The sequence below is a fragment of the Ctenopharyngodon idella genome, chromosome 5, assembly GCF_019924925.1.
Source record: "Ctenopharyngodon idella isolate HZGC_01 chromosome 5, HZGC01, whole genome shotgun sequence".
Classification (NCBI taxonomy): Eukaryota; Metazoa; Chordata; class Actinopteri; order Cypriniformes; family Xenocyprididae; genus Ctenopharyngodon; species Ctenopharyngodon idella.
In genome coordinates this window covers 22,107,926-22,131,332 of record NC_067224.1, presented here as the reverse complement: position 1 = coordinate 22,131,332, position 23,407 = coordinate 22,107,926, and the positions used below count along the sequence as shown (strand labels likewise).

The 23,407-nt window shown below is 35.4% G+C and overlaps 1 protein-coding gene across 2 annotated transcripts; it reads left to right on the top strand.

Moving 5' to 3' along the window:
• Positions 1 to 1,682: 1,682 nt before the first annotated feature.
• eda2r (ectodysplasin A2 receptor) lies at positions 1,683 to 21,976 on the top strand. Of its 2 annotated transcripts, XM_051892940.1 has the most exons (9): positions 1,683 to 1,775; positions 1,875 to 2,072; positions 4,654 to 4,744; positions 5,812 to 5,990; positions 6,499 to 6,587; positions 13,942 to 14,109; positions 14,219 to 14,323; positions 15,631 to 16,125; positions 17,018 to 21,976. In XM_051892940.1, the coding sequence occupies exons 3-8, from the start codon at positions 4,661 to 4,663 to the stop codon at positions 16,107 to 16,109; spliced, it is 1,104 nt and encodes a 367-aa protein (XP_051748900.1). In that variant the 5' UTR covers positions 1,683 to 1,775; positions 1,875 to 2,072; positions 4,654 to 4,660; the 3' UTR covers positions 16,110 to 16,125; positions 17,018 to 21,976. The 2 variants fall into 2 exon arrangements, with proteins under 2 accessions (XP_051748900.1, XP_051748899.1); XM_051892939.1 differs by having other exon boundaries at positions 15,631 to 21,976.
• The last annotated feature ends 1,431 nt before the right edge of the window (positions 21,977 to 23,407 follow it).

Below are 23,407 nucleotides of genomic sequence, written 5' to 3'. Positions count from 1 at the left end.
CTTTGTCCACGACAGCACTCACAACAACAATGACCGACTGATGAAGCGGTTCTGTTAATATAACATCCTGTCATTCTTTTTGAGTTGCTTGAGATCGGTTAAGGGACAAAACAACCCATGCAAAACACTGTCTCTGACCTGGTCCAGTTCAGACACAATAACCCTGACAAGATATAAAACTACTCTGTCATGCACTCTCTCCCACTTTCTCTATCTTTTTTTTTTTTCTTCCTTTGCCAAAACCACTACGACTACTATGCAAGGCTAAGTGCCCTCCTACTCCCTCCCTCTCGCTCTCTCTCTCTCTCTCTCTCTCTCTCTCTCTCTCTCTCTCTCTCCTCTCTCTCTCACACACACACACACACCAGTTTCTGCAGTTTGTTTTTCATTATCACATACCACACAAAATACACACACACACACACACACACACACACACACACACACACACACACACACACAAAACAATTTTCACTTAGCTTAACAATTTTTTAATAGTTTGTGTGCAATAATAGTAGAGAAAATGGATACATTGTATAAAAAAAATGGCAGGTCACCCACGGAAAAACAAGATATTCTCCTTTTTTGTTTTTATCCAATCAAAATATAGGCTGACATTCAGAACCTCTCTGATTGGTGGATCTCACATCGGGTCCCGGCGGGGTGGTAGGTAAAACACACATTATATTTAGCATTACAACATAACAACCTGACACAAAAGCTTGTGCTTTCTGTTTTTTGAATGATGATAAATTTCATTTTAAGTAGGCTAGTTAACTCCAAAATCGTATTTCAGCGAGAGAGCGACTCGCGACAACACTCATGGAAAGAATATGTGTTTTTTTTTTGGTTGATACAATGTATTTGCAGTCCACGCGTTTCTCTTCGTGACAGAGAGAAATAGGGTACTCTTGAAAAACTAACACTAAGTATAATTAATTATTGAGCAAAGAGCATGTTAAAATGTTTTAAGGGGCATTTGTTGCGTATGCGTAGCCTATGTGTCACCTTGCATATCCAATTTTTCATTTGCTCATTAATAAATCGGCACCGCTTTGTATCTTTAATACAAAAGGCTTTATAAACATGGCCTGCTGTGGTAGGCTACTTGCCAACTGAACTGATCTCTGAGTTGCACTGTTCAATTTAAGGTAATGCAATCTAATAATAGAATGCAATATATTACAATGTAATGTAATGTAATGTAACAAAGTGCAATGTAATATAATGAACTTCAACTGAAGAGCTACAACTGAATATGATGTAGGCCTACTGTAATGTTCTAAAACTAAATTAATTGTTACACAATTAAGTCTTTTCTTCCCTATTGTGACAAACATCTGAGTGAAACAACTTGACTTGATTTTGTCCATCTGAAATTATTGGATCATTGTGGTTTGCTATTGCTGTGATCTCACGTGAGTGACGGTTGTCCCAGTAAACATGTCATAAGAGATGTCCTTGCAAGAGGGAGGGGAAGTTATTTGATTTAAGATTATGGGGGCACATGATAATGTGAAAATTATGTGCAATAAATACTGCAATATTCCATAAAATTAAGAATTGTCAATTTTGATTTCATTTTAACTTTAAAGTCTTATGTAAGGTAATTTGACTCCACTTCAAAGGTCAATATGTAAATTCATTATCGCCACCTTGCGTCCGTAAGGGGTTGCTGCAGCGAGAGAAACCATGAAATTGTTACTTAAACTGAGTAAAAGCTTTTAGAACATATTGGCTGTGCTCATTACAATAATGAACAAGCTATCAATCAGGTATCATGTTTTATTTGAGATTCAGTCCTTTGTAAGAAGTCATTTTGAATGGCAATTTCCATTCAAGAGCATTTCTCACGCGCATCTTTGCTTCTGCAGCGGATTCCAGTCACAGCAGTGCGAACATGTCGGGACATGCCTTGTTTGTCACCGCGCGCAGCGCACTGTAGCGCACGGGGCAAATGTGCAGTGCCAGTCAACAACATCAACCACAAGATAAACTGGACCGAATTTACCCAAAGCCACAGGAGACGGTTACTTTAATGGGACTGAGAATTAAGTGACTGCTGCGCTAATGTAAGTGTGAATGAAACTGTCCCTAATACGTGACTTTACAGGAGATTCATTATGTAGTAGCTGGTGCACTGCTTTCTACTTTTGAATCATAGCTGTGCGCCCTACTTAGATCAGTTTGACCACCTTTCTTGTATTTATTTCTCGGGAAAATTATTCCCAATAGATCATTTAAAGGAGGTATTTTTGTTTTAGATGGCACCTAAATGTGCTCCCTCTTGATCTGTTTCTCTGTGTTCTCAGTTTCAGAATAGATTAAAGTGAATGGACATAAATCGTTATTACTGAAACGAACGTAAATAGCTCACAGCCTATTGCATGAAACTAGAGAAACGTTTTTTCCCCCCAACTTTTAATCGGAAAATTAGCCTACCCAAATAATACCTTTGCGTAAAATTGGGAATATAAACAATGGACCGTAAATTATAAGCACAATAATTTACAATTTATGTTTGAAACAGAGTCTTATCTAAAACTCTGTTAGATCGTGTGTGTGTGTGTGTGTGTGTTTTTTTTCTTTTTCTTTTCACTTATTAACACGGACTATGAAATTATTACTTATAATTTATTTTGGCAGATTCTGTTCAAGCAATTGTGTACCGTTTACAATTTCTTTTACTTTTAAAAATATATATCCAATAATGTTCTAGCTAAACAATTAGGCTAAATTTAATATGTAGCCTACATTTAATAACAAGAACAAAAACAATAATAATAATATAAATTAATTCATAGATATAAGATTTAATTCATATCTGGATCAAATTTAACACTGAGCTTTTGATTTCAAATTAATTTTTATTCAGTGATTACACCATTCTCTCTGTAAAAAAGGTGGAATAAAACATTTGAAAACAATTAAATATTTTTAAACTACACGTGTAAAAAAAAAAAAAAAAAAAAAAATCACGTTAAAAACTGACAGCTGTGGTTTCCAGAAATTTAATGTAAAAAATATTGTGACAATGCTTCAAGTATTACAGGATGGCATACTGTATTGGTGCCTGTATATATTACAACTTATAACCATATTCCATTAAATGTTATTATGGTAATATACCGAGCTATTTTACTTCAAAAAACCATACATTTATTTTGACAGTTATTATTGACAGTAAAATTACATATATTTTTTTATGTTAATATGTTAAACCATTTACATTTTTTCACTGTATATGTTAAGGTAGCAATAATCTTTTTCAGTAAACAAAAAAAAAAAAAATTAACTGGCAGAATGCAGTATTTTACATTCAGGCCTCGTAGTTTTGAAATTAAAATCAGTGTGTATTATAAGCCCATGTTTGCATGTTATACAGTGCTGCTTGAAAGTTTGTGAACCCTTGGCAAAATCTGTGAAAATGTGAATAATTTTAACAAAAAAAGAGGGATCATACAATATGCATGTTATTTTTTATTTAGTACTGTCCTGAGTAAGATATTTAACAAAAAAAAAAGTTCACATATGGTCCACAAGACAAAAAAATAGCTGAATTTATAAAAACGACCTGCTCAAAAGTTTGTGAACCCTTGATTCTTAATACTGTGTGTGGTTACCTGGATGATCTATGACTGTTTTTTTGTTATGTGATGGTTGTTCATGAGTTGCTTGTTTGTCCTGAGTAGTTAAACTGCCCAGTATTCTTCAGAAAAATCCTCCAGGTCCCGAAAATTCTTCAGTTTTCCAGCATATTTTGCATATTTGAACCCTTTCCAGCAGTGACTGTATAATTTTGAGATCCATCTTTTCACACTGAGGACAATTGAGGGACTCAAACATAACTATTAAAAAAGGTTCAAACATTCACTGATGATCCAGAAGGAAACATGATGCATTAGGAGTCAGGGGTGAAAACTTTTGAACAGGATAAAGATGCCCAAATTTTTCTTATTTTGTTTAAATATCTTTTTTTTTTTTTCATTTAGTACTGCCCTTCGGAAGCAACAGAAGACACTTAAATGTTTGCCAGAAGACAAATTAAGTACAATATTCCTTGATCTTCAAATTCAAAAGGTTTTCACCCTCCGGCTTTTAATGCATTGTGTTTCCTTCTGGAGCATCAGTGAATGTTTGAACCCTTTTTAATAGTTGTGTTTGAGTCCCTCAGTTGTCCTCAGTGTGAAAAGATGGATCTCAAAATCATACAGTCACTGCTGGAAATGGTTCAAATATGCAAAAGATGCTGGAAAATTGAAGAATTTTTGGGACCTGGAGGATTTTTTTTAAGAATATTGGACAGTTTAACTGCTCAGGACAAACAAGCAACTCATGAACAACCATCACAAAACATAAAAACAGTCGTGGATCATCCAGGTAATGACACAAAGTATTAAGAATCAAGGGTTCATAAACTTTTAAATTGGGTCATATTTATAAATTCAGCTATTTTTTTGTCTTGTGGACTTTGTGTAAACTTTGTTTATGTAAAATATCTTCTCGGGACAGTACTAAGTAAAAAAGGACATGCATTTTGTATGATCCCTCTTATTTTGATATTATTATTTACATTTTCACAGATTCTGCAAGTGGTTCACAAACTTTCAAGCAACACTGTATGTTTCAACTCTTTCTCTCTCCTTCTCTTAGATATGGAATGGATTGCTCGATAGACGAGTATTATCACAACGGACAATGTCACAAGTGCCCACAGTGTCCACCCGGCCAAGAACTGAAAGAGGTGAGAGAATGTGAGCGAGTAAGCGAGAGAAATGCCCTATTGTGTATCTGAAATTTCAGGATTATTGTAAAGCAAATGTTTGAAAAGCAATTCACTTAAAAAAAAAAAAAAAAAATTGAGAAGCCCAGAGGCTGTATGAAGAAAGTAACACCCATGATTAACTGTAATTTATTTTTAAACGCATGTAGATGAACTGACATGTATAAACCCCTGCAGTCAACATCATCAACCCCCTTTGAACTGACTCTGTAAATTTGTAGAGAAGCGGATATTGTTATATCTATATCTGTTTGATTATGCAGTTAAAACATATCCTGCTGATGACAGCTAAGATGGTTTGCTGGTCTAGCTGGTCTTAGCTGGTGCTCAGTTGGTTTAGCTGGTCACCAAATTGCTCTCCCAGCTGAAAACAACCCTAAAGCCAAAAGCTCCGTCAGGCTAGACTGGGAGACTGACTAAGACTATAGGTTGTTTCAGCTGTTTTTTTTTTTCAACATGTTAATAATTCCAAATGTTCACAGATCACTTTTTATTTTTGGCTATTTTATCAAGTTTGTACAGTAACTGTTGGACTGATGGTTTAGTAGTACTTGACAAAAAGGAATAAAATTTGCCATTTGCTTTATTCTATTTCTGATATCTAAGATATTCAATAGATATTCTATAGATTAAATAGATAAAAGGTTTTTTTTTTTCTTCAAAGTGACTAAGTGCAATTGTCTTCTGTTCATATGTATTTTATATGTAATGTTAGATATAAAATTAATATTAATTGAAATTTTCTTATGTAAAAAAATGTGAAGGTGTCTTTTTGGTCTGTTTTATGTATATGAGAAATATATATAGGTATATGTATAAAGAAAACATGACATGTTAATAAAAATGTGCCCCAAGTTGTAAAGTAAATATGCTGTAACATGACATCCCTGCCACCAGAGGCGTACACATGACCTTAAATGACTTACAATCAGGGCCAGGTTACAAAAGCTGTGTTCTCAGAAAATGTTTGACTCATCCAATACACTTATCATGTTACTGAGTACGTTTGTGTGCATGTGGGTTGTTAGGACTGTGGTTATGGTGTAGGTGTGTCGGCAGTGTGTGGAGTGTGTGATGTTCGGTGGTTTAAGGAAGACTCGGGTTCTCAACCTTGCGCACTGTGCCAGAACTGCCGCAGACTCAACAGACACCAAATCAAGCACTGCACACACACAGACAATGCAGTCTGCGGAAACTGCCTCCCTGGGTGAGACTTTCTCACACACACACACACACACACACGTTTGTTTTTGTGAATTGTGGGGACATTCCATAGGCGTAATGGTTTTTATACTGTACAAACCGTATTTTCTATCGCCCTACACTACCCCTACCCCTAAACCTACCCATCACAGAAAACTGTGCACATTTTTACTTTCTCAAAAAAACTCATTCTGTATGATTTATAAGCTTTTTGAAAAATGGGGACATGGGGTAATGTCCTCATAAGTCACCCTCTCCTTGTAATACCTATGTCATACCCATGTCATTATACAGATTTGTTTCCTGATATGTCACAAAAACGCACACAAACACACACACACACACACACACACACACACACACACACACAAAACAACAACAACAACAACCTTAATGAAACATGATGTTCATAGCTGATCATTTTTATCTGCCCACACACAACTTATGGCACGCAACTTCACACCCAAATCTGTTTCTTGGTTTCACACAAATGTCTTTTTTTCTAATTGAAGTTTCTACAGCAAAATGCGATTGGACGGATTAGAAGATTTGGAATGCCTTCCATGTGGCCCCGCCCCTTTCAGAAACATACAGTGTACCCGTGAGTACCATACTGAAAAATACAAACTTACAGCAGCATGACTTTTCAGTCTGAGCTCTGTGTCTCTGGACTCCTGTTTTCTGTTCATTGCTGTTACGCACTTCAGGGTTAGACTGTGCTGAATATGACACTAATTTAAACTAATTGCCTTAAAGGAATAGGTTACTGACAATGAAAATTCTGTCACCATTTATTCACCCTCATGATGTTCCAAACTGTTTGTAACTTCAATGTGCGAAGCATCCGGTGTCAGCCACTTCCATTTATTTTGGCTGTACAACAACAGTCCGTTATGCTGCTTGGTACTACATACTGGTATTTGTTATCATATTGTTTTCATTTATTATCGTAATCATGAACATATTGATTTATAGCGCAAATTGTTTTACTGTTTACTGCACTTTGTTACTGTGATGTCTGAAGGCAATCATGGTTTGTTTAGACTTGTTTAAACTTTAATGAATCTGAGGTGTCGCACATTCACAGGATGTAGCTTATTTCTGCACTGAAAATAAGGTTGATCGCCAAAGTCATACAAACCAATTACAAAGGTTTTTATGAAAGTGTAATCCATTAAATGTAATCTAATAATCACTAAATATCGTTAAATATGAAGTGTCTGTATAATTTGTGTTCTTTTATTAATTTATAGTGTTTGTTTTATGTTTTTTTAGGCAGGATTTGGCACAATAAATTAGAAACAATTAACTATTAGTCTCCCTTTTTTATTGTACACACGTTAATTAAAATTCACTAAATTCATTAAATCTGAACCTACATTATAAAACTGACCTGAGACCAGTTAAAACCATATATTAGACACTGGTTCATGAGTTCACCAGATCAATACCAGCGAACCATCAGAATTTCACAATGTTTCGAAACCAAGGTTCAAAACAGTATGATGAAGTAACAAAGCCTCATTTGATTTAAAACAAAAGAGGTTTCGAATTCGCCCATCACAACTATTGTCACAAATTGCTTGCAATCTAAATGCAGTAGTTTTCATTTTATTAAAGGGGTCATATAATGACACTTTTACAAGATGAAAAATAAGTCTCTGGTGTCCCCAGAGTGTGACTGTGAAGTTTTAGCTCAAAATACCCCACAGATAATTTTTTATAGCATGTTAAATTTGTCACTTTTTGAGGGTGAGCAAAAACACTCCATTTTTGTGTGTCTCTTTAAATGCAAATAAGCTGATGCTCCTATGAATAGGGCAGAGTTTCAAGAGCTCGTGTTAGCAGCGCCGATTACCTCATGCAGACTCACTGAAAATGTCAGAAACTGTTCAGCCTTTAATGTTCAAACCGGAGTCGGACAATGATGGAGAGACTCAAGAAGAAGTGACAACATGTAGAATGCAACAGGACGTTTCTTAATGGTTAGTTGATGAATTTATGTAGCTGAAGTGGAGTTAACTATCTTAAAGTCATTGATCAGCATATTCTGTCATGATAATCTTTGAATCGCTCATGTGGGAACTGTTGTAAGATCCTACAGAGCCAGAGAATATGCTGCATGAAGATAGAACAGGTATAGTTTAGTTTAATTACGGTTATAACTTATGTTGTCATCTTGCTTTTATGACATGCTATTGCATGTTACGTGCTGTATTGCAATAACATGGCCTCAACCCTTTGTTGCGTGTTCTCGGGGGCAGGGATTATGTAAATTTTAGGATTAGTGATGTCACTAACCCGGAAAGAAGCTCAATGTAGTCCCTACCAGCCATTTGTTGTAGTCCTTAAAAAGTGATTTCTGTAAAAGAAAATATCTCCCTTTGCTTTGAACTTTGAGCATTGTAACTTTGCAGATGTTGTTTATGCTCAAACAGCAATATTACACACTAACTAAAGTTAAAAAAGTGAAATCATAATCAACCACCCCTTTAACAAAAGGAACTCAGAAGCAGAACAACCAAACCGCCGGTGTTGTGGTGGTGGGGTCCGGGTTGGTTATATATATATATATATATATATATATATATATATATCTCTGAGGTTGCGTTAGACTTGCGTTTCGCCGTCCATTTTGATGGATAGGGTCGTAAAAAAATCTGTCATAATCAATTATTACCCGTCATTTTAATTTTTATATTTAAATGATAAGACATTTAATAGCTTCTGATTTCATCCACATTTTAATTTTTATTCACGAACTTACAGGATAAGCAAATAGGCATAGGCTATGCATTTATTTATATTATGAAAAGAAAGTTGATCAAAGACTGCGTCACTTTTCATCTTGAACACTTCGTCAAGGATCGTGAGTGAATGCGATCATCCTTTCCTCTTTACTACTGTACAGAACGAAATAAACATGAATGAAAATCAAAAAATATGTTGAAAGATACAGTAGCTTACCGAAATCTGTATCACGTCAGTTCAATCAGTGTTGCAAACAATGTCACGTAACATTATACCTCAGAAAAGCCAGTCGTTGACCATAAACTTATAGTCAGCAAGAAAAATAACAAAACGAACCATTTAAAACAAAACGAACTGGATTAGAAACTTAATTATGTAAGTAAGTATAAGTATTATAACTTTATTATTATAAAATGGACTTTAACTAGGTGCTCGCCTGTGTGTGTCGTTTTCATTTTATTCTGGAGACTGAACTCGGGCTCTGCTGTCACACTGGAGCGCACTCACCACCAACTGGACAGGGGTGGGAATTACAGTTACAAGCAACATCAGCCTCAGTAATGACAGAAAATTTTCGGTTACCGTGACCTTTGAGATTATATATACGTCACACTACCACCGGTGACATTCCACGACCGCGGTGGCGCGGTTGTCATGCCTACCGTCACAGCACTAGTAAACATTTAATAAACAAAACTTTTAACAAAATTTTTATTTTTGTGTGAACTATCCCTAACTGGATTTTAATAGGCAAATACTTAAGAATCTATGAATGGATCATTATTAGAGTTATTATTATGTTTCTAGCATGTTATATGTTTGGCAACGATTCTTTTATCCCTTAAAGATGGAGTGTGTAGCTTTTCATTTCTTAAACAACTATGTAGGAAGACACATCATGGCCATATTCCAGGATGACAATGTCAAGATTCACCAGGGTTAAAATTGTGAAAGAATGGTTCAGAGAGCATGAAGAATCATTTTCACACATGAATTGGCACCTTTGAGTCCAGGCCTTAATTTCATTGAAAGTCTTTGGGATGTGCTGGAGTAGACTTTACAGAGTGCTCACCTCTTGCATTGTCAATACAAGATCTTGACCAAAAATTGATGCACCTCTTGATGGAAATAACATTACAACATTTATTTCCATGGATAGGTGCATCATTTTTTGGTCAAGATCTTGTACTGATAATGCAGGAGGTGAACACTCTGTAAAGTCTCCTCCAGCACATCCCAAAAACTTACACTGAGGTTAAGGTCAGTGCTAATTCATGTGTGAAAATGATTCTTCATGCTCCCTCCCAACAATTCTTTCACAATTGGAGCCTGATGAATCTTGACATTGTCATCCTGGAATATGGCCATGATTCTTCTTAATACATGGTTGTTTAAGAAATGAAAAGCTTCACACTCCATCTTTTAGGGTTAAAAGAACCGTTGCCAAACATATAACATGCTAGAAAAATAATAATCACTGTAATAATGATCCATCCATAGACTCTTAAGTATTTGCCTATTAAAATCCAAACATCGACTTTTTTTTGGCCGGGCAGTGTATTTCCACATCCTGAAACACAAACCCATGTTATTGTACAGTATGTACATCAGTGTTCATTTTGGCAGCCATTTTTGATTTAGAAAAATGCTCTTTAGTCTTAGTCACATTTTTGTCATTTTTGTCTTTCATATTTCAGTCTAGTTTTAGTCGACGAAAAGTCATTGCATTTTTGTCAAGTTTTAGTCAAACTACAGTTACCAACATTAATTTTGATAGCTATTTTATATTTAGTCTTTAGACAAAATAGTCATTATAATTTTTCTCTTTAGACCAATTAATTTAAGCTTATGAAAAATTTGAATCAAGGTAACAGGCTGTATTGACATTGCACTCTTAGTAGTAGCACTTGTGCAATTCTACATATCCCTTTTCAGTGGTTCTCAAACTTTCTAGAGTGTTGTACCCCCTGAGGGATCTAACCTTCTGCGTACCCTCTCTTTTCCACTTAGCTGCAGTTACACATTTTCCAATAGAGTACCTCAGGGATGACATCTTTTTGTAGGCAAAACCTGGAAGCAAGTTAGCATTTTAGGACTTCCGGTTCCATCGCCCCGAAGTCAATGGGTTTTTGCTAAATCACCTGAAATAAGGTCTGTGGTTAACAAAGCCTCTAAATATTTTCACGTTTTGATCTATGACATAAAACAAACCAGTTATAACCCGCTTGTGATTTTTTAAACCTTTATTGTGTCTAAAAAACGGCGGTTGCTAACAAATTGCTAAAAGGGACTACTTCCTTTGCCGGGGACTTTAGACGTCATCATGACAAACAGGACATTTGGACAGCATTTCTCATGAAAAAGTGGATAAGTATTCATACACAGCGCAGATCATAATCAGCGAGCATGTTTTTAAATAACGATGTTTTTTAAATAAAGTTTGAGGAAGCTTGGTGGTGGTGACATTGATCCGCGACCATGGTGTGCTGTAGTCCGTTTATAGCCTAATGTTAGCTTTTTATATTTGACGACTTAATTTAGGCTTCAAAATGTATAAATGTTGTTAACTTGTAAAGATTATCTTGATAGACAAAATGTGTAAGTGTCATAACCCTTTGTTAAACACAGAGCTTATTTTTTGCGATTTTCCAAAAGTCTATGGGAAAAATGCATAGGCTTTCAATCGAGGGAACCTGTGCGCCGCTAACTTCCGGGTTGGCCTACAAAAACACGTCGTACCTGAGGTACTCTATAAGGGACAATATTAGCCCTCTTAAATCGATTTTTCCAGTGCATTTTTTTTTTTACCTTTATAAATAGCCTACCTTTATAAAATAAATAATGCTTTAAATAAGTAAATAAAAAAGTCAATAAATACAATGATGATAAAAACGAAGTGATACTTTTAAATATTACATTAAAACTGCCAGTAGGTGGCGGTAAGTCACTGTTTTTATGAGTGAATCATTGAGTCATTCATACTTTCAGTATCAAAGCAAGTGGCTGTATTTATGAATGGGTCATTGAATCATTGATGATTCGTTCAAAGCCGCAGATTCATTCACGCAACACAGCTTGTGTGCTGCAGTTCTGCTGTGGCTTTCGTTGCAAAATAGAGCAAAATACTGACAATATACTGTTTAAAATGTACATCACTTAATATTACCATTTTGTTTGTTGAACTGTTGTATAAAATCAATGTCACATTTGAAATCATGTGGATTTTCGGGAAACATTGCTGATTGCTGACAATTTGACTGAATGTCCTGTATTTACGGCATTTTACCTGCTACAAATACATGTTCAGTTTTATTGTTATTTTTAGGTGGAGTAGAATTAAATGAGTGGCAAAACTCAGCATTTTGTTTGCATAAGTCAGTTTGAGAGCCACTGCTGGATATCAGCCTGCACTTTGATCGCAGATTTAGTCAGCAAACGAGCAGCGCAATATAGACCGACTGAATGACACTTTAATTTAAGTAGAAAATCTCAAATGAAGATCGCTGAACTCCAGCTTACTTGTTTGTGTTTTCAGATCATCCGCGCTTCTTCCTCAGTGTAGACTATAGAGAGCGCATGTGCGTGGTTGCCACATTGCAAAGATTAAGTAAAACGTGTTCTTTTATGAGAAAAGCTCTGATTGGGGTTTTAAATTCTGGAAATCTGGCAACCGTAGCATGAGCGCTCATAAAAATCTGTAATTTTTTGTCTCCTTTATTCGACAAAAACAAAACGTGATTTCAAAAGAGTGATTTTGGTAAAGTTTTTGGTCTTTTAGCCACATTTCAGTCTCGTCTTTTTTCATCAACGATATTGCATGTGTTGATTTAGTCACAGTTATCGTTTAATGACATTGGTGTGGTCTCTCATCGTCTAGTCTTAGTCATGGAAAAAAGGTCGTCAACGAACAATTTTCGTCATAGTTTTCGTTAACGAAATTAACACTGATGTACATACACATTTACCTTTTAATTTCATGCACTCTCTTCATGTTTGCATCCTCTCAATGTTCGTGGTACTCTTTTTACCCCTGCATGCTCTCACTCTTTCCATGCTCTTGTGATCTTATCTGTGCTTCAGTGTCTTTACTTCCTCTTTTCTCACTGTATTATCTCTATTCTCTTTATTCTCTCAATGTGATTATGAGTGAAGTAAGAGGGGAGATATTTATCCCGCACGGATCAGTCAATGCCCTGTGAAAGTGCTCAGCATGGACTGAGGGTCGATCCTCCCTGAACCCACTCCATCGTGCATTGACAGAGGTCTTTTAGCATTCTGCTGATCAGATATACGCTGCCAGCAACGGGAAGAGTGATACGTTTAGAAAGAGGAAAAGGAAGGCAACAGAATAAGGCAGCTGCGGTTGTTGTGTTTTCTTTTTTTAAAATGAGAATCATAGAGCTATTTACTGAGCTATTGATTCAAGACCATTTACTTGTTGATGTTTGCAGGTTCTAAAATCTTTGGAATCTGTTGATTGTGTTTTAAAAGAATAGTTTATATACACTCTTAAAAATAAAAGCTCTTCATTGGTATTGATGGTTCCATAAAGAACATTTAACATCCATGGAACCTTTTTATTGCAAAAAAAATAAGTAGGAAAAAAGTTCTTTAGATCATTAAAATGTTCTTCACACGAAGAAAAAAAAAGGTTCTTTTAAGAACTTTTCACTCCACTCTGTGGAGAATCAAAAATCATTCTTCGCTACGAAAACCCCTTTTCATTTTTAAGATTGTAGACAAGAAAAAGTAACATTTATTCATTCTCATGTCATTCAAAACCCATATGCTGTTGATGTTCTGTGGAACACAAAGAAGGATCAGAATAAATTGTGACCAAGCACCAAAATGACACACAAATGCACTATAAAAGTAGTTCATTGGACTTGTTTGTTATAGTCCAAGTCTTCTGAAGCCTTACAATATTAATAGTAATACAATAGTAATGTGTAATGAAACATAGTCGTTATTGACTAATAATCTTCCTCTCCAGTGGGCTCTAAGTTCTGAGAATCACTGCTACCGGATCATTGAGTCAGTGAGTTAAACTCAAGATTTTCAAAGAACGGTTGATCTGAAACTTACTACCTTCAAAATACTGAATTAGCTGTGCCGCAAAAGAAGGAATGCATAAATAATGAATACATTTATGAATGAAAAGTTGGCTTTGGTACTTTGTGTTCTAACTGATCTTCTGTTTTTAGGAGGAGAAGGGATTGGTGTGACAAAAGTCCAGACCTCAGCACCTCCTATCCAAAATACTTCTTCTATAGTGACAGCTTGTGCAGCAACAGCTGTATTAACAGCCGTCCTGTTTGCCATTGTGTGTGTCACCTACCAGACACGGTCTTCACTCAGGAAAACATGCAAACGTATAAATATACATACTAACAATGAAAGTATATTCAAAAATAATCTGCTAATCCACTGGCTGTGGCTTAAAATGAATTTAACTACCATTTCATTCAACTCTACTCTCAGGTTGTTTATCACCGGTAAGCAACAGTCACCACGACAGTGATACAGCCTCGGTTCCTATGACAACCCTACACACAATGATGAAGAACACAGACGTGGACAGATCAAGTGAGTGTGTATTAAAAGCTGTGAAGTACAGCTTTATTACAGACACAATATGGCGTGACTGCAACCTGTGCAGTGCTGTCTGCAACTTATTTTTATACACCACGTGGCAAAACATCACCTTTAGAAAAAGATCCAGAATCTATTTAAAACAAACCTCTCAGCATGACCATATGGTGTTTCTAATAGGGGCCCATTGTACACTGATTAGCAGTGTTATAGCATCATCAGTTACCATAGATATGAAAGAAAATATATCCTCTGTGTTTTTGTGCATTGAAATGACCCTTAATTTGGTCAATGAGAGAGAGAGAGAGAGAGAGAGAGAGAGAGAGAGAGAGAGACAATTTGCCACCTTGGAATTATAAGGTTCTATTTGCATTCTGAGCAGTTTTGAGATATTGAGCTTCAAAGTTTTTACATTCTATTTGACTTTAGATAGAACCTTTTTGTTTTTTAAATAAAAAGAACCAAAATGTACACAACTTAAAAAAAATCACAATGTAAATAAGTTGCCACAGAATAAGAAAATATGTCAGAATCTTATAATTCCAAGCTGTAAAACAGTAAAAATTTAAATAATTTACTTGGGCTGCCCCAGACGTCCACTAGTAGATGCTCATTTAAACCATTAGTCGATTAGTTATTAATGATATTAATTGATTTACTTAATTACTTGAATTACTTACTGAATTACTTGGGTGGCATCGGAAAATGGTTTCAATTTCAGAGCTGAGAACGAATATTGTATATAACATTCCTAACATTGTTCTACATTACAGAGAAGCACATAAAGTTAAACATGTTATGCAGTAAGCGTGGTACTAATTTAGCTTCCACACTTCTCACGAACACTTGGAAAAATGCCTAATAGTAGCGCACATCTAGGTTAACAGTAACGTTATAACTAGCAGTCATGTACAGTGGCTAACGTTAGGCAACTACGTACATGTTTCACATGATAAGCCACGTTTGAGGTCGATGAACGTTTGGATTTCCTGCCCGACATAATTACCACATGGACCAGCTGTGTTAACGATCTGTCTGTCACGGACAATCAATCAGTTCAAAAAAGAAAAAACCTGTCTTATTTGAAAGAAAACAAGTTGACAAAAAGCTATTTTTTTAGGCCAGTGATTTTTGAAACAAGGAGGGAAAAAAATCCCCAAAAAGTACAAAAATTATCCCCAAAATTTTGGGAAGTAGTTATACCCTGTGTGAAAAAGTGGGTCAAAATGAGCCAAACACAACAGAGAAAGACAGAGATTCAATGATTGTGTGTCTGACTTGTCTGGTCTATATCCTGTAAGATACATGCCTGCCACTGAAGGACCCCTGTATGTTTGATGACATCACCACCACGATGACCTCTGATCTTGGCCTGCATGGATGTGAGGTTCTTCCTCTGGTGCGAAGCTCGGCCTGCACTGATCCTGCAACGGGAGTCATCACGCAACCAACAGAAACACCTGATGTTTCTTCTTCAGAATCTGTTCTCTCCAACAATCATGCCATTCTCACTCTGGTAGGAGGACAGTTTACAGTGAGGCCCTGCTGTGCCGTAGAGCAGCGGACAGCCTGGGGCCTTCATGCTCCAGTAGAGTGCACTGAACTGGACCTTCAGCACCTCTCCATCACCCCAGAGATCGAGACATTTAGGACTTCAGACATCATATCCAGAAATATCCCAGCGTGTATGGGCTCAGACTCCACTCTGCCCTCAGGCCTGATGCTGCGAGACCTGGAGAGAGAAAGAAGGGAAGGCGGAAAAGGACATTTGTTAATGTGAAGAGAGATCACAGCTGGTAATTATAACATACACTCTTAATACAAACTTATGTAAAGAATTTCACCAGTGAATGCCAAGTAGTGTGTTACAACCTGTATGACTCAATTAATGACAGTTAATGTAGATGTCTGAGGTTTCTGTGATGTGAGAAACAGGTACTTAGGCAGAAAAGAGCATTAGCAGGAGACAAAAATTATCTTCATTTACCTATCGTTTTGCTTCAGTTATCAGAAGTCACACATTCGATACATTGATTAAGTATATACTGTAAGTCAATGTAATGGAAGTATTGTGACGTACATCTGAGTGAAATTAATTATCGAAAAAGAAAAAATGTAGAGCGGGATTTGGTTTTTTTTTATTTTAATTTTTTATTTAATGAAAATATAACAGATGGAACAACATGAGGGTAAATGGTGAAAATTCTCAGTTTTGGGTGAATTACACTACAGTTCAAAAGTTTGGGGTTAGTAAGATTTTTTAATACTTTTATTCAGCAAGGATAGTAAAGACATTTATGTTGTTACAAAAATTCTCTTTATCAAAGAATCAGGGGAAAAAATTTAACATTCAACATGGATAATAGTAATAAATGTTTCTTGAGCATCAAATCAGCATATTTGAATGATTTCTGAAGGATCATGTGACATTGAAGAATGGAGTAATGATGCTGACAATTCATAAATAAATGAAAAATATTGTTTTTAAATTTTTAAATTGTAATATTTTCTCACAATATTACAGTTTTGACTGTATTTTTGATCAAATAAATTCAGCCTTGGTGAGCATAAGAGACTTCTTTCAAAAACATTCCAAAAAAATCATACCGACCCCAAACTTTTGAATGGTAGTGCATTCCTTTAAAAAAATATCTCTGTTCAATATAAGCTCACTGCTTCTGTTTTCAGTAAAAGCCCAGGAAATGGATCATTACCTCCTGAAGCTGAAAACTACTGACAGCTGGCACTGCACCTCAGTGATGCAGGTCATGTTCTGCATTGGGCTTAACATGTTTACCACTTCATGTGCGCAGTTAACCAGACCTGCTATAAAAGTCTTTATAAATCCAAGAGACTTTACTCTTTGCTAATCACTGGATTTATATCTAACACTACAATATTACTGATGACAGCCTCATAATACCTGATTTACTGTTTATTTGCTGAAACATTTTCCAGTTTTGGACTAAGGGGTAGTATGCTGCCAAAGCAAACCAACTGACTTATGCCTAAACCGTGTCACATTACTATGCCTCGGCACTGCATAACTACTAAAAACCAGCAAAACATAAAAAACTTTTAATTTATTGTACACTGACAAGCCTGTGTGAAAATTATGCAGGGCAAAGAAATTCTGGTCATCACATGTTGTTGTGTGATCCTACCTTAAGCTTTAGGTTTTAGATATGGCTAAATGGATTAGCAAAATTAACTAGCAAATAAAATGGATCATGTCACAACATGCAATATAGCGATATGGCTTGAGATAAAGCTTGACCTCAACGTTTGCGCTCCTCACATTCCCTGGTAATGTGTTTCAGCTTGATCAGTAAGTTGTTTTCAGTTGCCTTAAATTAAGAACAACGTGATATTTTTTAAACTCTTTGTTGAGACAGACAAATGCATATCTTCAGCACTGTCACATCATCTCTAACCTGGTATAACTGCAGGAAAACTCCTGAATAGTTAGAACGCCAATCAATTTCCCACTTTTTTTTTTAAATTTCAAAACAGTGCAAAAGTGCAGCTAATTTCTTTTGTCATGATTTTGTATATAGTTATACAAAATATTCTGTATATAGTTATCCAATAACTAAGTTACACAAATTCATCCCTTACAAGTACATAACCACCAACAAATCTTCTCAATACTCCTGAAAACATAATTTGGTAACACTTTAAAATACTGTTCCATCATTAATGAATAACTGCACAGGAACAAATGAGTAGCACAATATTAACATTCTAGTAACTACTATTAACTAACATGAAACTCTGATTAATGAATTAGTAAGTAATAATGCTCAGTTGAATGAGGTAGTTTACTATTAGTTAATCAATAACTACTATTTTCTTTCATACCTCCCAGAGAACTACTAAGAACTACTAAAGGTTCATAATTAATGAGTAACGCACAATATATAATTAATTAAGTAAAGATCATGGTAACCAATAGTGGTTAAACGGATCATTGTTGATCCGTGAACCGTACAGACCAAGCCCCACGGTTCGGCACGCATGTGATTCGCGGATCAATTGCAAGTTTACCTGCAATAGAGTGAAAGGTTATCATTTGCACGTGTTTTGTCTTGCTAGTTTACACATTAAATAGATATAAAACCATTCCAGCGCTAGAAGAGGCAAAAGAGGATTTAATTCGGTAGGCTATCGCACGCCATGCTGTTATCGGTGCACACATACACAGAGAGAGAGGTGCGTTTCAGATAGCTTGCGAATTCCAAATTGATTTCTCTTTCACGTCCTCAATGCACTTGGATGGACACATACACGCATTATGTCAGTCAAAATACCCCTCTCGGCAAGTATTCTCGTAAACACATTCGGTTATGTCTTAAGTGAATTCGGATGTGTATCTATCGGATGTGTGCGTGCATGGGGTCTTACTCTTAAAGTGACAGCAACCTATAAATACCTGCTGTTGTCTGTCATGTAAATCAAACAACAAAACACAGCTTTAACAAAGATTAATCTATATTAAATTTATACATTGAATAGTGTCATTTTAAATTTAATTATTACATTTCTGTACACGAAAATTAATACTACAGTTAGACCTTATATTTATTTGTAACTTTATGTTGTATTTATCTATTATTGTATTTAGTGTACAGTATTTGTTCTTTTTACAGTCTGTTCACTTGCCTTTAATAATGTATTAGTTAGGCTAGTAGTTTCTGCTGTGGTATCGGAATAGTTAAAGTGGGCTAAGTAATAAATGCAAAGTTACCCCCCATCCCCCAATTTTTTTTTTTTTTTTTTTTTTTTGTGCTGATCCGAAAATGATCCGATCTGTGACTTAATAACCATGATATGATCCGAACCGTGAGTTTTGTGATCCGTTGAACCACTAGTAACCAACTAGTAATTACTCAAGTATTACCAAATCCTTCAGAAAGAATTAGTAATTGTTTGGAACAGCATTCTAAAGTGAAAAGCATGATAACGCCCTAGTGATGACTGAAGTTATTGTAAGCTTTTGAGGTTTTTGTAAGGTTTTGGATAGTACTGACTCAAGTGTTACTACATCCTTCTAAAGGAATTACTGGCCATTTGGATCAGTATTCTAAAGTGAAGATCATGGTAACCCACTAGGAATGACTCAAGTGTTACCACATCCTTCTAAAGGAATGACTAATTATTTGGATCAGTATTCTAAAGTGAAGATCATGTTGACCCACTAGTAATGACTCAAGTGTTACCAAATCCGTTAGAAGCAATTACTCTCCAAAACCTTACAAAAACCTCAAAAGCTTACAATGACTTCAGTAATTTGCTAGACAGTTGTCATGCTTTTTACTTTAGAAAACTGTTCCAAATAATTGGTAATTCCTTCTGAAGGATTTGGTAATATTGAGTCATATTTGGTAATATTTGAGTGAGTTACCATGATCTTTACTTTAGGATTAATTATGTATTATTCACATTAATTACGAACCTGTTTAATGTTTTTTGTATAATGTTAATATTACTTTACTCATTTGTTCCTGTGTAGTTATTCATTAATAACGAAACAGTTTTCTAAAGTGTTACCCAAAATTTAATTAAAATGAAAGTTCTTTGAAGAAGAAGACCTATTGATCTATTGTAAAACCAAACGGGAATTAACACATCAACTGTTGTCGTGTGGGCGTGTCAACAGGTGTGTCTATGAATACACAAAGATATTTTTGTGGTGGTATGGTGTAAAGATGCAGGCGGGATGCCACAAAAACGGTATTATCCAACATTATATTGCACTGAATATTTGAACATAAATGTTTTTTTCTATGCCATATGCACAGCCCTCTAATTGGCAGTGGCATCAAGCATCATTAGTAGGTGTTGGATTCATTACGTTAAAAGCTCACACCAGATCATTCCGAACTGCTTTTCAGAAAGACTTTTAAAAAAGTGCACATGGCACAACACTTTCCAAAAGACATTCCCTGAAAAATTCCCATTATTCAGTTCATAGGATTTGAGCATAAAAATATAAATATAAATTCTTTAAAATAATGCAATAAATATATAATTCTGAAATTAACATTGTGATAAATTCTTCTTATTTTATTCTGGTGAAGTTGAAGTGAACTTCAGCAACACTGCAGCATATTAGACCTATTTCCTGAGTTGTTTCAGAGTTGGCATTTTAAGTTGCTGGGAATGAGGCATAGCGATGACCTCTTCAAAATGGACCGTACCCAAAAAGGCATTTAGAGCAATTGTTCCTCTTTTTGCACCTTAGATAAAAATTGCTTTTCATTTCTAAAGCTAATTTAAAAGCTTGAACATTTTAGCTTTAATATGTTTTTTTTTTTTTTTTTGTACTGTAAAATGGTGCTAGTTCGTTTTCTGTATATTTTGCATATTTGTAGCCAAAATCGTTTATAGGTTTGACTGCATTTTGTTGTGCTAATCATTTAGTGATTCTTGTGTTTAAAAAAAAAAATACACGTTTAGCCCTGCACATGTTCCCTCATTTTAGTAAATCGTGGCCACCTAATTCGTTTCCTCATTTTGATTGAACTAAAACAGGGGTTTTCAAAGTGTGGGGCATGCCTACCCAGGGGGGCGTCAGAGCATGTCAGGGGAGGCACGCAGAGTGGTAAAAAAAAAAATGTAATTAATTAATTAATTATTAATCATTTCAGTCAATATTATAGCAGACAGAAACAATACTTTAAAAAACGAAAAGAAGCAGGTTTTTGGACAAGAGATTTTCACTCTCTGTTTTCAATCAGATCATTTTAAACTGTAACTTCTGGAAAGTTTTCAGTCCAAGGATCCAGTAAGTGAATGCCTTCTAACAGTCAGTCGAAAACAGTGCTAATGCAGAGAAAACCTGGCCAATTTCATCAGAGATGGTGGAGAGAATAGTGTATTTGGCTTCAAAGCACATCTCTTTCCTATTCTGTGATTGTTTTGGAGTAGCCCAAGCCATTTTTCATCGTGCTGTGAAATACAGACTAAATGGCGGCTCCCAACCGATGTGTGAGCATATGATATGCATACAGTACTACATCTCTCGGTTGGATAAAGTAAAACCAGTGTCGCGCTAGCAAAGTTTTGATGGATGACAATTTTATTCAAGGTAAAGACTATTACAGTGACATTCAGAAATCGGACATTAGGCACACGAGACGAAAGTCCATTATTATTGATGCACAGACAAACGGTGTGTGTGTACAGCGCTCTCAGTGCGCTGATCGCTATTGAAAATCAGTAAAAACTGGGGGGTAGGGTGGCGCCATTATGTACATTGTGTCAAATTTGTCTGTACATTGTGTCTTTGACTTTGAAAAACTAAAACAAAAAAACAAATTATTACAACGTGGCCACAATTTACTTAAAACAAAAGAACAAATTAGTAAAATATGTTGACGTATTACTAAGTTGTGGAAAGGAATTGTTCATTTGTGGCCATGGTATACTTTTTTTTCCCCCCTCACATGTTGTGCAGGACTCTGTATTACATATAAATCAGAGTTTTTTTTTTTTTTTTTTTTTTTTTACTAATTTGTTAAATTGAATGTATAGTGTTGTTATTCAGTGAATCAGGAACAGTATTTTAGGGGGGAAATGCAATGATGATATTGTTGTCAGTGTTGTTTTGTTTTACTATTTCAAATAAATTGCTTTTCTACTTTTTCTCATTGTTTTAATAGCACATTTTTATTTAGTTTGCATCACTACACAGGAGGAAAGGTGTCACTAATCCATTGTACTGTTATGTAAATCATTCATTAAAAAAAACATATATTAATATTTTAATTTAAATATTAATATTTTTCTTAAATATTTTAAATATTCTTAAATATTTTCCATATCAAACCAACAAATGCACAAGCTTCAATGAAAGAAAAACTCATGTTAAGATGTGACTGCCATCTACTGTTTATTTGTGAACACTGAATGTTCATAATTAGCAGCATGGTGCCTGTTAGCTGAAACTTCAAGTAATTTGATCTGTCTGTCTCTTTTCTGCTCAGATATTTGCATGCCAATAAAACTCGGGATAAGAAAAAACTAAAAACCAGGAGCCAGGCCTTGGAAATATAATCCACCAAAAAAGTATAATCCAGTGTCAAATGGTTATGGTTTACCTGAATTTCATTTTTTAATATTTTATTTAAAATTTTACATAGTGTACCAACCTAAGAATACAAAGAAAACCAAACAATACAACCCTAACAAAACAAAACAAGAGGCTGGGAGGTCTAACATAAGCAAGGAATAATCTTATATTCAGTGGATTATTACAATGAGAACAATAATAATACACTAGTCAGACTTGAGGAAATCCACGAAGGGCTGTCATACAGTTTGGAATTGACAATGAGATTGGGACTCCAGAGAACATATCCTCTCCAAATGTATAACATGAAACAATTCATACAACCAAGCCTTGAAACATGGAGAGTCTGAAGATTTCCAGTTTAAAAGTATTTTTTTTTTTTCACAATAGTCATGCCCATCAATAGAGGTTGTGTGTTTAATGTCTCAGAAGATCTTTGATCCAATTCAGAATGGATGAACGAGGACATAAATACAGAATTTGTACCCACTTGATACAACAACTCCCAGCACCAAAGTGCTCAAGCGCTTTTAACATAAATGGCCACTCTATTTGATCAAACGCCTTTTGGGGATCTAGTGAAATGACTGCTCCTGAGGCTTCCTTACCACAAAGAATATTAAGATGGAGACGAACATTGCCAAAGAAAAAATGACCTGGTATAAACCCAGTTTGGTCTGGGTGTACTATTGTTGAGAGATGTTTTCCAAGTCTGTTTGCTAAAACTTTTATCACCACCTTCTGGTCAAAATAAGTTTACCTGATTTCTCAAGTCATTTTCATATTTGGTGAACAAATGGTTTAATGTGAATCTTACAGATGTAGAATAAACAGTACTAATGTGTCTGTGCCAATGGGAAATCTATAAGCAGAAATAAAATAAAATTTAACACACACACAGCATGACTAATTGCAAAAGTGAACACACAGTACAAGTGCAGATGACCTGTATAAAACATAGTGTGTAGAGCCCCCTACTGGCCTACTGGCTCAAACGCAAATAA

Coding starts and splice junctions, on each gene's coding strand:
- eda2r (XM_051892940.1), top strand. CDS start 4,661: ATGGATTGCTCGATAGACGAGTATTATCACAACGGACAATGTCACAAG. Junction 14,110..14,218: donor ACTCAGGAAAACATGCAAAC/GTATAAATATAC, acceptor CTCTACTCTCAG/GTTGTTTATCACCGGTAAGC. Junction 14,324..15,630: donor CACAGACGTGGACAGATCAA/GTGAGTGTGTAT, acceptor ATATCCTGTAAG/ATACATGCCTGCCACTGAAG.